We start from the raw sequence: 15,028 nt of genomic DNA on the forward strand, positions 1-15,028 counted from the left end.
GACGAACAGTTTGCAGGGATGGTTATATGGTCTCACGAGGCGCAATTCAAAAACTTAATAACACTGTAAACCACCACATCGTAGTGTACCGGACTCCTAAAAATTCTCACATTCATATGGACAGACATATAAATCTACTGGGTGTTAATGTGCAGTGCGGTCTGTCACTGCATGGTTTTATTGGCCCAGTCTTCTTTGAAGGTACTTGTGAGGTGTATCTTCATATGCTGCAAACATCGATTTTATCTGCCACCTGAGAAATGTTTGGAAATGAAAGGTTTTACCTACGACAAGATTGTGCTCTGTTTCACTGCCACAGAGATGCCAGAGCCTAACTGGATGAAAATCTACTGGATGATTATAGGTCAAAGAGAAGCTGTTGAGTGCCCACTACAGTCTCCAGAACTTACACCTCTCGACTTCTACCTATGGAGGACTTTCAAAAATCAAGTTTATCAACAGAAGCCGACATTGAATGAGCTACGAGAAACCCTCAAGATGCCTTGTGTGGCCATCACCCTGGCAACACTGACAGCTGTAGTTTGGTCAACAATTCAGCAGCATCGACATTGTTTGGCTGCTATGGCGGGTCACTTTGAACACACAAAGTATTCTTCCCCCATGCAAGAATTTCAGTGGTATGTCATATTGACTATCAAAGTGTGTCTGCATTGTTCTGGGCCCCTCTGTAGATGCCCCAAGTGGAGACATGGTCAGCTTACTCAGAGAAGTATTTGGAGAAACTATGTGAAAACAGATCTAGAAACATAACACTGTGGAGATTTTAACGCAGATTCACTAATAAAATCTGACAAAGTTGCAGTTTGTAAATTTAATGAGCTCAGTAAACACGCATGAGAAAGGCATGATAACAACAAAGATAAGTTTCTGCCTTGATCAGGTAGTGACCGATCTTAACTGCATTGTAGAAGTAACAGATGTGAGCTTCTCGGATCACAGTGCGCTCACTACCCTTACACATTTACCCAATCAACTATTCACAATGGGAAAAGTATAAGATGTAGGAGTAATAACAATACAAATAAATTTACTTTTGTCCTACAAAAAAGAAAGGAGAAATGTACCAAGTTCTTCAAATGAAAAGTTTGACACCTTTATGCGGTTTCTGCAACACTACTTCAGATAGTCATAATCCAAGAAAAGTTAAATTCATCAGACAGAAAAAAAGAAAAATGCCTAATTATAAAGACTATCAGTGTGGTTGAGGCTATTAGAGAAAAAAGAAAATGAAAAGCAGATTTGACATAGGAATCATTCATTCATTCATTCATACATCATGTTCTGTAAACACAATCATGAAGGAGAGCCTTCATAGATGTGCCATGAGTCAGTGATGTACTACTTTCCCTTTTCAGAAAAATACACGCACCTTACAACAAAGTGATCCAACTCTCAGAAAATTATTTTGTTATTCATTCATTACAATGTATTTCAACAAATGAAAAGCAATGTAACAGACTGGAAGAGAGAAATTACTGAGCAGAAAATTATGGTAAAAATACATAGGGAAATTTTAAAAAATTCATATGCAATTGCTAACAAATGTTATAGATACTTCTCAGAACATACACAAAATCTATTGAGTGACAGTGGGAACACTGTACCTACTCATCTGACTACAAATTTTCCAATACAGTTCTTTTTCCTTGTGGTCATGAATTTTTACAGAGCCAGTGATGCTGAAAGTAAGGTAGATGAATTGATGGATACTATGAAGTACTGTTATGATGTAGCATTTCCAATCATGTTTAGATCAACACAGCATCAATGCAAATAATCTAGTAAGAAATGGTTAACTTTGGTCATACAAATGTCTTTCAAACATTCAAATCCGTTACTTGTATATAGCAGGACTACAGACAAAGAGTTACTTCAGGACTTTTTAAGAATGTGCAAATAAATCCTCCACAAAGTGATCTGCAAAGTCAATAAACTGTGCAACTGGTAGTTTACAGTCAACTCTAAGAATATATCTAAAGGCAAGTGGAAAGTTACCAATGAGACAGTTGGGAAGAAAAGCAAGGGTCACTCAGTAACATACATTAAGAATGAGGATAGTATTCTCTCTGACCCTAAATGTGTTAAGTATTTAACAAGCACTTTGTAAACATTGGCAACAAAATTTCTTTCCAAATTGATCTCCAATACCCTCTCTCCATTCAGAATCAGAGTTATTCCTCAAAACATTATTTCTTGATCTACTCACATTCTCAAACACAGCTGCCATCAGGGGTCTTACCCTTTTTCAGAAATAATAAACTGCTCCTTGCTGTCAGGCAAGTTCCCTAAAATTTTCAAGGCTGGAAAAACTGTTTTTCTTTTTCAAAAGGGTGAATGGGATGTCAATAGCTACAGATCCATCTTGATCCTATGAGTCATATCCAAGGTTCTTTAGAATATGAAAGTCCACATTTGGCTCACTTTTGTTTATTATATCTATCAATAATCTGCCCTAAAGCAATCCGAAAAGGTTTACCAGTAATGTTTGCTGACACCAAATAGTGCATTCAAATCACTGTGTAAGGAACTCAACAACACCATTTGTATTGTGAATTCCAAGCTAGTATATTGTTTACACAGAAACAACCTTCTTTGCACAATGACAAAATTGTATACAAAATTTTCACATATCAACTGTAGTTTAATCAATGATGGATTATGTAAGATTTTGAAATGTACCTAAAGACCATGAAATAACCATTAAATTCCTTGAAGTGTGGACATATGACGCACTATAAGACATACATAAAAAGTAAGCAAATAGACTGAGCAGTTTGTGCTATCCATTTAACGTATTAAGCAAATCCTGTAACATCAAAATGCTAAAATGACCGTACTTTGCTCTTGTATACTCAATACCCACATATCACATTTTACTTTTATATATCTCTCTCTCTCTCTCTCTCTCTCTCTCTCTCTCTCTCTCTCACTCCTCCTCCTCCACCACCACCGCAAAACACCTAGGAACTCAATATCCTGCCACTGCCTTGTATTTATATTCACAAAAACTGTGTATTATTCATGAAAATTTATATATTTTAAAAAATACGTCCACTGAAATTATACCCACGATTCCAATGTTGTATCTACAATTAGTCAATGATTATGTAAAGGACACAGAATTGTAAGGCGCGAGTTGTTTTATACAAGCTATATGCACACTTAAGGTTGAACAGAGGATTCATAAAAAGTAAAAATATGCTATCTAAGAAGAAGTATTTCTATAAAGTAGAAGAATTTATGAATGCCAGTCTAAAATAACTGAAATGAATACTTTCCAATGTTCCAGAAGTTTAAAGTTGTTTACATCATTCTGGTCCTCTGGGTAAATGTGATTGTGATTTGTCCCATACCTATTATTTTTACTTAGTATGAATTAGTCATAACACTTGTAGAAATTATAATTGTGATTTTTCTCATAGTAATGTTTAAGAACACACAACAGCATTTCTGGGGTCAATAAAAATATTTTTTGCTACAAGCATTCACAACACGTAAGTACCTCTTAACCTCGGAGATCTGCAGTGGAATTTCCTGGATGCAGCCCTCGTGAAATATGACTACACTGTACACGAGACAAAAAACCTGTCAACCTCATGACATGTCATGCTTCTAGCAGTAGCACTGCTTCTAACTTCTAAAGTAGTGTCAATTTAGGTAGAAAGAAAGCTGACAAATTTCTTCTGGTGTGCCATACAAAATCACTCACTGATGATTAGATCCAATACAACTACATTGTGACGATATTGACTGCTATGTACAATTCAGTGTTCCACACAGCTCAGTACACTTCCTGGTGATGCTGGTCCAGTCATGGTGGGATAGGACGCCTAAGTGTTTGTTAAACCAGGAACACACGGTTGCAGTCCTGTGTATTTAACATGCCTGTTATCTTATAAGATGGGAGTTTCTATAGCATACTTACAATGAAGATACAGTGAAAGTGTAACATTTGATCATTCAGAATGTCAAGTGTGTGTGTTGGGGTTTATGGGCGCTCAACATCGAGGCAGAATGTCAAAACAAACATTCTGGTTCACATTCACAACAACCTAAAAGAGTGCATCCACCACATACTCCACAACTGCAGGTTAATTGCCTCATTGAGCCGTTTGTACAGCCGACATATTGTAATACGTGATAAGAGATTGGGACAGTTTGCGTTGACACATCAACACACTAGAAAACTTGATTCACGGTGAGGTCGGGCACATTCAAACACAAAAGCTCCTTTATTCCACTCAGTCATGTCTCCATGCTGCCTAACCTTACGGCAAAGATTTGATGCAACACATTGGCACACACCCAACAGTTCACTGTCACGATTTACACCAGAGGTTGTGGGTTACACGACTGCCCACTAACAGTTTCTATATCCAGCATTCCAAAGCAACTAGTGGTGGTGGTGGTGGTGGTGGTTAGTATTTAACGTCCCGTCGACAACGAGGTCATTAGAGACGGAGTGCAAGCTCTGGTTAGGGAAGGATTGGGAAGGAAATCGGCCGTGCCCTTTCAAAGGAACCATCCCGGCATTTGCCCGAAACGATTTAGGGAAATCACGGAAAACCTAAATCAGGATGGCCGGAGACGGGATTGAACCGTCGTCCTCCCGAATGCGAGTCCAGTGTGCTAACCACTGCGCCACCTCGCTCGGTCATAGCAACTAGTGTGTGAGCTATGACTGTCATAAATTATTTTATTTTTATAGGTTCTTATATGACTTTGTAACCTATGACTCGGTCATTTCCAAACAATGTACACTTTGTAGGGAGTGAGTGAGTATGACTTCCACAGAATGAAATTACTTCTCAAATGTCTGCTTATGGGGCTTTGTTTGTGTGCTGATATTGAAATTTAAAGTACACTAATCAAACTTGCTTTTTTTCTCTTCTGCATGCCCTCCTAAAAGCCTCACAGTCATTAGTCATCATCTCAGTTGTTTAATTTTGAAAATGTAAGAGAGGCCTAGCTTTGGGCGAAAGTATTCAGTGTTGCTACTAACTGGTATGTAGCCAATGCATGACTGAAAATTTGGCAATCTGATTTTAAGTGAGAACATAGTGAATCAAGCTGAAACTCATCAAAAAGCCCAGCATTCCTTTATAACAGATGAAGTACTTTGGGGTTTCCAAATATTAACGCAGGTAACAGAATTTGATGACACTAGGGCAAAAACCACATAGAATCAGCAGTGCAGTTGGTATTTCAGGAAACAAATTTTCTACAGCTACAGCTGACAAAGCCATCAGAGATGAGTTACAGTTCCAGTAGGACAAGAATAGGGAAAAAAATGGTTGTGATCTTTTCATTCCAGCATAAGTGTTACACAGTGGCTGTCCTGGCACTTTTCATAGTTAATGTAGGATACGAGGGTCACTCCAAAAGAAATGTACACTGTTTTTTTTAAAAAAAATCATCTATTATTCTACATATTTGAAAGTTTCACAGTGTGTAGATACATTCTTTAGGAGCAATATTTTCATTTCTCCACATAATTTCCATCCCTCTCAACTGCCTTACGCCATCTTGGAACCAGCGCCTGAATACCCGTACGGTAAATCCTGGACCAACCTGTTGGAGCCACTGTTTGGCAGCGTGCACAGGAGTGTCATCATCTTCACACCTTGTTCCACGCAGATAGTCTTTCAGTTTCCCAAGGAGATGATAGTCACATGGAGTCAGGTCAGGACTGTAAGGCGGGTGTTTCAGTGTTGTCCATCAGAGTTTTGTGATCGCTTCCATGGTGTTTTGACTGACATGTGGCCGTCATAGTCATGCAACAGCAAAACATCCTACTTTTGCCGATGTGGTCGAACACAATTCAGTCGAACTTGAAGTTTCTTCAGTGTCATCATATGTGCATGAATTTATGGTGGTTCCACTTGGCATGATGTCCACAAGCAAGAGTCCTTCGGAATCGAAAAACACCGTAGCCATAACTTTTCCAGCAGAGGGTGTGGTTTTGAATTTTTCTTTTCTTGGGTGAATTTGCAGCATGATGCCACTCCACTGATTGCCTCTTCGTCTCTGGTGAAAAATGATGGAGCCATGTTTCATCACCTGTCACAATTCCTCCAAGAAATTCATCTCCACCATTCTCGTACTGTTCCAAAAGTTCGCTGCATACCATTTTTCTTGTTTCCTTGTGAGCCACTGTCAACATCCTGGGAACCCACCTGGCACAAACCTTTTTTAACGCCAACACTTTCAGTATTCTGCAAACACTTCCTTCCCCTATCCCAACATAGCGTGACAATTCGTTCACTGTGATGCGTCTGTCAGTAGTCACCAATTCGTTAACACTGCACATTGTCTGGAGTGTGTGCAGTACGGGGCCTGCCGCTGCTAGGACAATCCTCAATATTGCAGTGCCTGCTTTCATCACGTAACCTGCTTGCCCACCGACTAACTGTACTGCAATCGACAGCAGCATCTCCACACACCTTTTTCAAACTCTTGTGGATGTTTCCCACTGTCTCGTTTTCACAGCACAGGAATTCTATGACAGCACGTTGCTTCTGACAAACGTCAAGTGTAGCAGCCATCTTGAAGACATGCTGTGATGGCGCCACTCACGGGCACAGGTTGAACTAAGTTTGAAAATACGTGGGAAGGATGTATCAACACATGGTAAAACTTCCACACATGCAGAATGAAAACTGTATTTTTACAAAAATAGGGTGCATTTCTTTTGGAGTGACCCTCGTATATACGCCAAAATAGTAAAAAAAGATTTGCCTACAATATAAAATTGTTTTCTTGAATTTACTTTGGAGTTTTCTTTAAATAAATATTGTTTTACACATGGAGTGAGGGTAGATATATAGCTACACTACAGACCAATTTGTTACTTTGCTTACTCACTACTAAACTATCACCTTCCATGTGAACCTAAAACACTTGACTAAAAGAAGAGATCAATTTACAGGACACATCCCGAAGCATCAAGGAATCGCCAGTTTGACAATGGAAGGAAGTGTTCGATGTAAAAACTGTTAATGGAGACCAAGGTTTGAAAACAGTAAGGAGGTAGCAGTAGGTATGCAGTGATGAAGAGGCTTTCACCAGACAGACCAGCATGAACAGCTCAATCAAACAATTCTTCAGACTGAAGACCACTATAACATGTAGTGAGATACATGATTGTGTGAAAACTTAACAGAATATGCTGACCTGTTCTATATCATACTGTGCCTCATGTACAACAAATAATTTATGGCTCAATAAGTACAGTTTCAATTATAACAAAAAAGTCAAGATTTTCTGTGCTACACTGCACACATCCTGCATTTAAAAAAAAAAAAAAAAAAAAGAAAAGAAAAAAAAGGTTTTTCTCCATCAGCGCATTGCAAAAAGATTATAATGGCATTGAAATGTTTGATTCAAAATAAATTATTAATCTTAACATATGAATAGTATTTTCAAACTTGCAAGGCGTGAATAAGTGGGTACATTACAACATACAGTAAGAAGGTAAATCATTAAATGTTAATTTGTTCTCTATTGCTTCATAAGCATCTTCACGTTATATCAGTACTGATGTGAACAACTTGTGGTAACTTCAACCCCATCGTTGTATATGAGGGAATAGTAGCACCAACACACATTAACTTATTCAAAACAGTTTTAGTCACAAATATCGAATACACAGGAACACAGTATGTGAACCAGCCAGCATGAGAAAACAAAAGTGAAGTTAAACCAAAGAGCAAAAAGCACAAAGGTGCTGTTTGAGTGGTTGATAGTTGCCACAAACTCAACTACCCTGTCACACTTTGTTTTCAGCCAAGTCTCTATTTGCTAGCTGACTAAGGTGACAGAATTTAGAACAAAACACCAACTTCTACCTTATTCTGAAGACAATAACCTCTTTCATGAGGCACAATACAGTTTGGGAAGAGCACATTTGAGACAACTACAATCTGTGGCCTATGAACAAAGATAAATGAAGCTTTTGAAGAACAAGTGTCTGCAGAACTGCTACTTTGTGATTTTGTAAGACACTTGATTGCATCATGCATAATCCTGCTTACTAAATTAAAATCCTAGAGAATTGGGACAGCTACCATAGCAACCCTTGACTCCAATCTAACAGATATCAAGTTACACATCAAGGTGAAGTCCATGAGAAATTGCAACACAATGTGCTGCAGGTATCCACACTATTGTCTCCATTTGTAATATTTGTTAATGGTTTATGTTCAAACTGACAAATTCTACAGTTTGTAGGCGACAACAGTATCTGACTGTGGAACAGTAACATGCAGGCTCTATAACAAGCAGATGTTCTGTTCAGTGAGGCCAATGAGTGGTTTAATTAAAATATAGTGAAAATAAATAAAACCACTGACCATGAAGTGTAGTTTGTGACAATAGGTAATGTTGGAGTCGTTAAACCTCTCGGTGTCTTCTGCGACTGTAACAACTTGGAAAGGGTACACCACAGATGAGAACATCAAGTCTTCACAATTCCTCTACCTTCCAACGAATTTAAAATGCATTGAAACAGAACAGTACCACCTTCTGAGGAAATTATAATGCACTGTAACAGAACAATGCCTACAAACAATCTACTGTACTTTATTCTGCAGCCTCATCTGGTTATGGATTGCAGCTACAGGGCCACCCTGGAAGATGCAGGAATGTGCTGCTGCTATAGAAAGACAGCACTGAGGATCACTCCTCCTCAGAGTGTGTTTGACTGCCTCATTCTAATGAAGCACAGCAAGAAATATCAAATTCACATATACAACACTGGGCACTGGGAATTAGGACAACCTAGACAGGTCAAGAAATCAACTGAGCAAAACACAAGATAATTCCCAGCAGGTGGCTACAAAAATGTTTAGTGCCAATGCCAAATAGTGTTCAGTCCCTACCTACAGACCTGTTTAAAGCAAAAATGCTGAGTGACTTACAGTAACATCCACTATACTCTATCACTTTTTTTTCCTAGTTACAGAATTATGACCTAATAGGCCTTATGGCGAATACTGTATATATACAGAGAAGGGCAGCATAAACAGTCACAGGTTTGTTTTGCCCATGATTGTGTGTCACAGAGATGTGCAAGAAACTTGAACTGGTAGACACTTGGGAGATGGATGCAAACTATGTCAATATAGCATACTTACAAAGATTCAAGAAACATCTTTAATTGACGATTCTAGGAATATACTACAACCCCTCTTATAGGGATCATGTGGACAAGTCTAGATTAATTACAGCACTCATAGAGCTATTTAAACAATCATCTTTCCCATGCTCCATACGTGAATGAAACAGGAAGAAATGATAGTAAACGGTAGAATGGGGAGTACTCTGTCATGCACTTCATAGTGGTTTGCAGATTAAGGATGTAGATGCAGTCTAACTTAAAGATTAAGGATGTGGATGCAGTCTAACTTAAAGATTAAGGATGTGGATGCAGTCTAACTTAAAGATTAAGGATGTGGATGCAGTCTAACTTAAAATTTGGTGCTACGAGACCATCAGCAACACTGTTATTGTACTTTTAATATTCGTTTTAGTGATGTATTGTTAAGTATATTAATATAATTTTGGTGCAGTCCATTCCGGTCCTAACTACTCAATACCGTGGCACTGGTAATAAAAGAAATATTTAAGCAAAAAAATTGTGTAGCAGGTGGAATAGGTGCACGAGGATAATTATGTCGCGTAAAATTAATACTAATACGGGAAAGAACTGACAAAATTACAAGGCTGAAACAATTTGCTCTCTACAGTTATTGAGAAATTTGTCGGAATGAAACATGAGATGCTGCTCCAAATCAGTTCTAATTTATAACACCACAGAAAACGAGAAGCAAATACAACTACTTTTTTTTTTACATGATCGTAAGATTTCAATAAACACAGTTCCCTAAGGAACCAACAGTCTACAGCATAGTGCATTCCAAGCGACTTCTCAAAGCACCTATGAAAGTACAGAACTAACGACACACAATATCAAATCCACTTATTAACACGACAGCAATATAAGAGTGCCTTACGCCGCATCAGAAACGAGCATTCTATCGCCTTTTCATCTACTGGTATTACTGCAACTAAAACTTAACCTTCGAAAGCACTCACTGACCTAGACATTGAAGAATGATGTGTAAAAAAAAACAATCTCCCAACGATGACAGTTACAAATTTGTTGTATCGGTAACAATCATCTCTCCTTAACAGGGCAAAAATAATAAGGCTCCGTTCCTAACAACGAAAAGTTATCAAACATCATACATGACAACCGATACCACATTCGATTCTATCTGCCGCATCGGCATCGCCGAAGTCAAAAGATCTCTGATATTTAGAAAACACTACACTTTTTACAACACCATATTTAATATCTCTAATATACATAAGACTCGTAGAAGCTATTACGGTATAAAGCACTGACGATATTCCACATCGACACGGGAAAGCATTTTATTACAAAATCAAAGAGACATCTTTACTACACACAGGCGGGTGTATCTAAACAGTGTAATAACTGAGGTGTGAGAACAGCAATCGGCGACACAAAATTACTTACTTACCGTTGCATAAATTGAGATGACGCTGTTCAGTAAGCCTTTTAAAGTGAAAACAAACTCTCAACTTAAAGGATCAGAAAGGTTGGTACAGTTTCTTCTTTCTACACGATGATATGTTCAAATGGTAACATTGTGTAATTACCAGTTGTGACTGAAGAAGGATACTATATTTCACTTATAACAGTGTAACGTGGTTAAGGGCTAGAGAGATGTACCTCGTAGCATAGCCCAAAACTGCTTGGTAGTGTGGAGAGCCAGCCATACCGACTGTTGTGTAGTATTGTGCGGCTGTTATTGATTCCATGGTCCGGGAAGTTCGAAGTGCTTTTGTCGTCTTGATGAGACAAAACTTGCACTATCGTTAGATTCAGTTGAATTAACGTGAAGTTTGGAGTACTGCCCCCGACTACTTCCATGTAATGAAATATAAACACTTGCGGAATGGTGCCTTATCAGCGAAATAGGATTGGCAGCTGCTGTATTACAACTGTGTTATATCTCCTGCACAAAAGTAATGCTGCACTTCATAACTTCATATGATTGGAAGTATAATCTGTTAGGCTTTATGAAACAGTGATGTGCTAATTTAGAGGGCGCGTATAAAAAACGTTGTTAATCGTAGCTCCAGAATACCGAGCAAAGGATAAGGAAGTTGTCAGACGACATAAGTTTCTTTGCTTGCCAGTAGCACTACTATTAATTCTTCATGTGACTGTTGCCGTCTTTTGAGACAGTTGTTTAAACCTAAACATAATATTTTTGACAGATGTCAGTATTTGTATACTTTGAGAACTTTTCTGTGGAACTTGTTGTGGTATAGTGAAGCTTCAACATACTGCATAAAATATTATGCATCAGGTATAATAGATGGTTTTAGAGTGGAAATTGCTTACATTGTACTTTGTGAGCTTCATGACGCTGAACTTAGCCCTTTGTTTTAAAGAAAATAAAATATAACTAGATAATAAAGACAGAGGTGTACACATAAGTGACAATATTGAGGGAACCTAACCTTAATGATGAATGGTAAATGGGAAATTTAGGTCATTTATTGAAGATAGCATACAACATAATAGTTGTGAGTGGATTGACTATTTTGCGAGTGTATGTGAACATGAGATAGAAGGAATAGACTACTGATTTGTGGTGCTTTTAATTAGGTTGTTTTAAGGGAATATTACAGTAAAACTGATGCGTGGGTACTGTTTTCTATATGCAGTTAAGTATTGGACATAAATTTCTGTATTCGATTAACACAAGACAGTAGCACACAGAAAGGCAGTGTATTCATACAAGCAAAAGCTAAATATGCACATGCCTATCCTGTCTGTGGTATACACAAATTGCTAGATCATGATTCAAGATTATTAAAATTGCATAACTTACCTGCATGTACTGCCCAGAAACACAGTGACAATAAGGGTGATAAAAAAACCCACTGGAAAATTTGAGAGAGAACTTAAAAAATTGTAGGAGTGCCAGACTAAATTCAGATCCACTGAAGCAATACTGTTTTGCCAACTTGGAACCAAGCTGTTACCTTTGAGCCTGAAATAGGTCGTAGGATATGCTACAGATCAGTATATCACATGCACCTTCATCTGCACGTCATTGGCTTTGCCAATTCATAACCAAACTGTCACCTTCCAACCTAACATGAGTGTAAGCTACAGGTCAGTCAGTCACCACAACCTACAATCAAAAAACAATATAAACACAAAAGAAATATTGTCAGTATTCTGTTCTTACTTTGCTTGCCAACATACAGTGTCATCTGCCACATCGTCATTATGTTGTTGGATGAAACCAGCATCTGGTATATGTAGGTTCAGTTGATGCCTAAATTCAACTTTTTCATAAGTGTTTTGCCCATTATGAATGCCTTTTCCCCAAAAAATTATTAATTGCAGTGGTAGGAAGTCTTCAAAGATACCTTGCATCATTACAGATACAAAGAATCTTCAGAACCAAAAAAGAGGTATTATGAAATATCCAGAATTACACTCATATAATAAGTAATACAATAAATAAATGAGAGTAGCTGTAAAAGAAATCAAAGAGTTTGCATATCTTGTCAGAAACTGACAGATTGGTAAATAAATTCAAATCATTATAGAATATTGATAAGAGAGAAAAAGAAAGAAGCCACAGAAGCTGACATTAATTCTATTACTAGAATGGGAGCATTATTAAAAACAGTTCATGGGTAGTAGATACATTTAATAACTACCTTTTTAAAAGTAAATGGAAAAAAATAGGTGAAAACCGTATAAAGCAAGAGTAAAACAGTAAAATGAAGACACAGTACAGATCAAATTTAATGAAATCAGAAAATTATCCTTGATCCTTTAAAGCAAAACTTCGTATGGAGTTAATGGTACTTCTAATAAGATGCTAAAAATTCATGGCCCTATAATGTGTTTAGTAATTAAGGGTATTTCTCCAGACATATTAAAGTGTGCTATTGTTAAGCATCATTATAAGAAAGTTGACTCTTTGTGTCTGTAATTAGTAGCTAGTCTCACTCCTTACACAGTTTTCCAAACTTTTTGAGAATGTAATGCACACAAGATTTGCCACCCACCCTGAGTGGTAATGTCATATTTGCATAAAATATTGCCAGTTGGGATCTTGTGCTTGTTTATTCAAGGTATTTGATTGTGTCAGTCATAATATTTTATTGTCACTATAGTCATCAGTTTGAAGACAAGTTGGTTTCAGCTCTCTATATTGGTCTACCTCAAGCGAGTGTTTCATATCTGTTACTGTATATATTGATTTGAATCTGGCTACTGTATTCAAGCCTTGGTGTTCCTCTACAGCTTTTAACCACCACCCCCCTCCACTCTTCCCCCTATTGCCAAATTAACTGGTCCTGGTACCTGAGGGTGTGGTACATCAACCTGTCCCTTCTTTTATTGAAATTGTGTCATAAAGTTCTTCTTTGTCCAATTCAGTTCAGATGGGTAGATCACATAACTAATGAGGAGGTTTTGAATAGAATTGAGGAGAAGAGGAGTTTGTGGCACAACTTGACTAGAAGTAGGGATTGGTTGCTAGGACATGTTCTGAGGCATCAAGGGATCACCAATTTAGTATTGGAGGGCAGCGTGGAGGGTAAAAATCGTAGAGGGAGACCAAGAGATGAATACACTAAGCAGATTCAGAAGGATGTAGGCTGCAGTAGGTACTGGGAGACGAAGAAGCTTGCACAGGATAGAGTAGCATGAAGAGCTGCATCAAACCAGTCTCAGGACTGAAGACCGCAACAACAACCACCTCCTTATTAGGCACATAACATGTACTACAGAGGACTGTAAGAATAATAACTGGGAGTAGTAATCAGACTTCTTGTAAGGAGTTATTTTTAAAAAGTGGGTGTACTTACTGCACCAAGTCGGTACATCTACCAATGTGTGGTGCACATCGGGAAAAACATTACTAAATACTTCAGTTATAGTTCCATACATAATCATGGAGCAAGAGCCAGTTTGGAGTTCCATGTACCTAGGAAAAAAACCTCAAAAGAGTATTTTATATCAAGGGATAAAATTGTATAATAAATTGCCAAAGGTTTTGATTGGTAAAATACATTTGTTTGAATGACAGCTAAAAAATTGTTCATAAGTAATGCATACTAACGCAAAGAGTACTTAAAGGACTTGGAGCAATGACCCATAATGAAAGGGAATGACACCACCACCACCACCACCACCACCACCACCACCTTGTTGCATTTTAATACATGATCATGATTTACTGTTTTCACCAGAAAATTGTGTCAAGATGTAAAATGCATGATAGTAATGTCTGCTGACTCACTTTTTCAAGTGAACAGAGGAGGATAGTTGAATATGGTTGGAATGGAGTTGGGAGTTGATGCAAGGGGCACAGCAGCATCTTTCACAGTCCAGGAATCATCAGCATATGCCTTAGTATGTGTGGTAATGAAGAGCAGAACTATGATTTGTATTAAAAGTTATTGGAAATAGTACATGAGTCATCAGCAGGTGTCTTTGATGTGTGTGGAAATGAAGAATGAAACTATGTTGTATATTACAAGTTACTTGAAACAAATTGCATCTATGATTAAATCGAGGAATATAATACAATAGGGACGGAATGAAGCAGTAAAGCCATTGAGACACTGACCTCATGTTCAGAAGGATGGAATTGCTCTATCCAGCCATCATAATTTGGGTTTTTGTAGATCACCAAGGCAAATGCTAGGATGGTTCCTCAATCAAGGCCATGGCCGACCACTTGTTCAGACATCTTAGACTATCTTTGCGGTCCTTATGAGGAGACATTAGGTATGTGCATGAGCAAGTTAGATAGCTGTGTGTTGTGTATTTTGACCTATTTATTTACACTGTATTACCTTGACAAATCCTATATCATTGTTAGCTGGTTCTTAGATGAATGAAGATAAATAAACAGTTATGTGATACACCCATCTAGTC

General features: G+C 37.8%; 2 protein-coding genes across 5 annotated transcripts in view; one reads left to right on the plus strand and one right to left on the minus strand.

Moving 5' to 3' along the window:
• The window catches only part of LOC124721349 (N-fatty-acyl-amino acid synthase/hydrolase PM20D1-like), a 266,153-nt gene extending 255,336 nt beyond the window's left edge, over positions 1-10,817 (minus strand). For 2 of the 3 annotated variants that reach the window (XM_047246272.1, XM_047246271.1), the window contains exon 1: positions 10,121-10,335. The gene's annotated coding sequence lies outside the window, so the exon portion shown is untranslated. Of the gene's footprint in view, positions 1-10,120; positions 10,336-10,707 lie in introns of those variants that run through there. The other variant, XM_047246273.1, reaches the window with a different exon arrangement.
• Positions 10,397-15,028, plus strand: part of LOC124721348 (eukaryotic translation initiation factor 2D) — a 177,817-nt gene continuing 173,185 nt past the window's right edge. The window contains exon 1 of one of the 2 annotated variants that reach the window (XM_047246270.1): positions 10,397-10,646. Coding sequence is in view for 1 of the 2 variants with exons in the window: in XM_047246269.1 (XP_047102225.1) it covers positions 10,585-10,646 (62 nt within the window). In the remaining variant the exon portion in view is untranslated. The remainder of the gene's footprint in view (positions 10,647-15,028) is intronic. The other variant, XM_047246269.1, reaches the window with a different exon arrangement.

This window comes from Schistocerca piceifrons, chromosome X (genome assembly GCF_021461385.2).
Source record: "Schistocerca piceifrons isolate TAMUIC-IGC-003096 chromosome X, iqSchPice1.1, whole genome shotgun sequence".
In the NCBI taxonomy this organism is placed as follows: Eukaryota; Metazoa; Arthropoda; class Insecta; order Orthoptera; family Acrididae; genus Schistocerca; species Schistocerca piceifrons.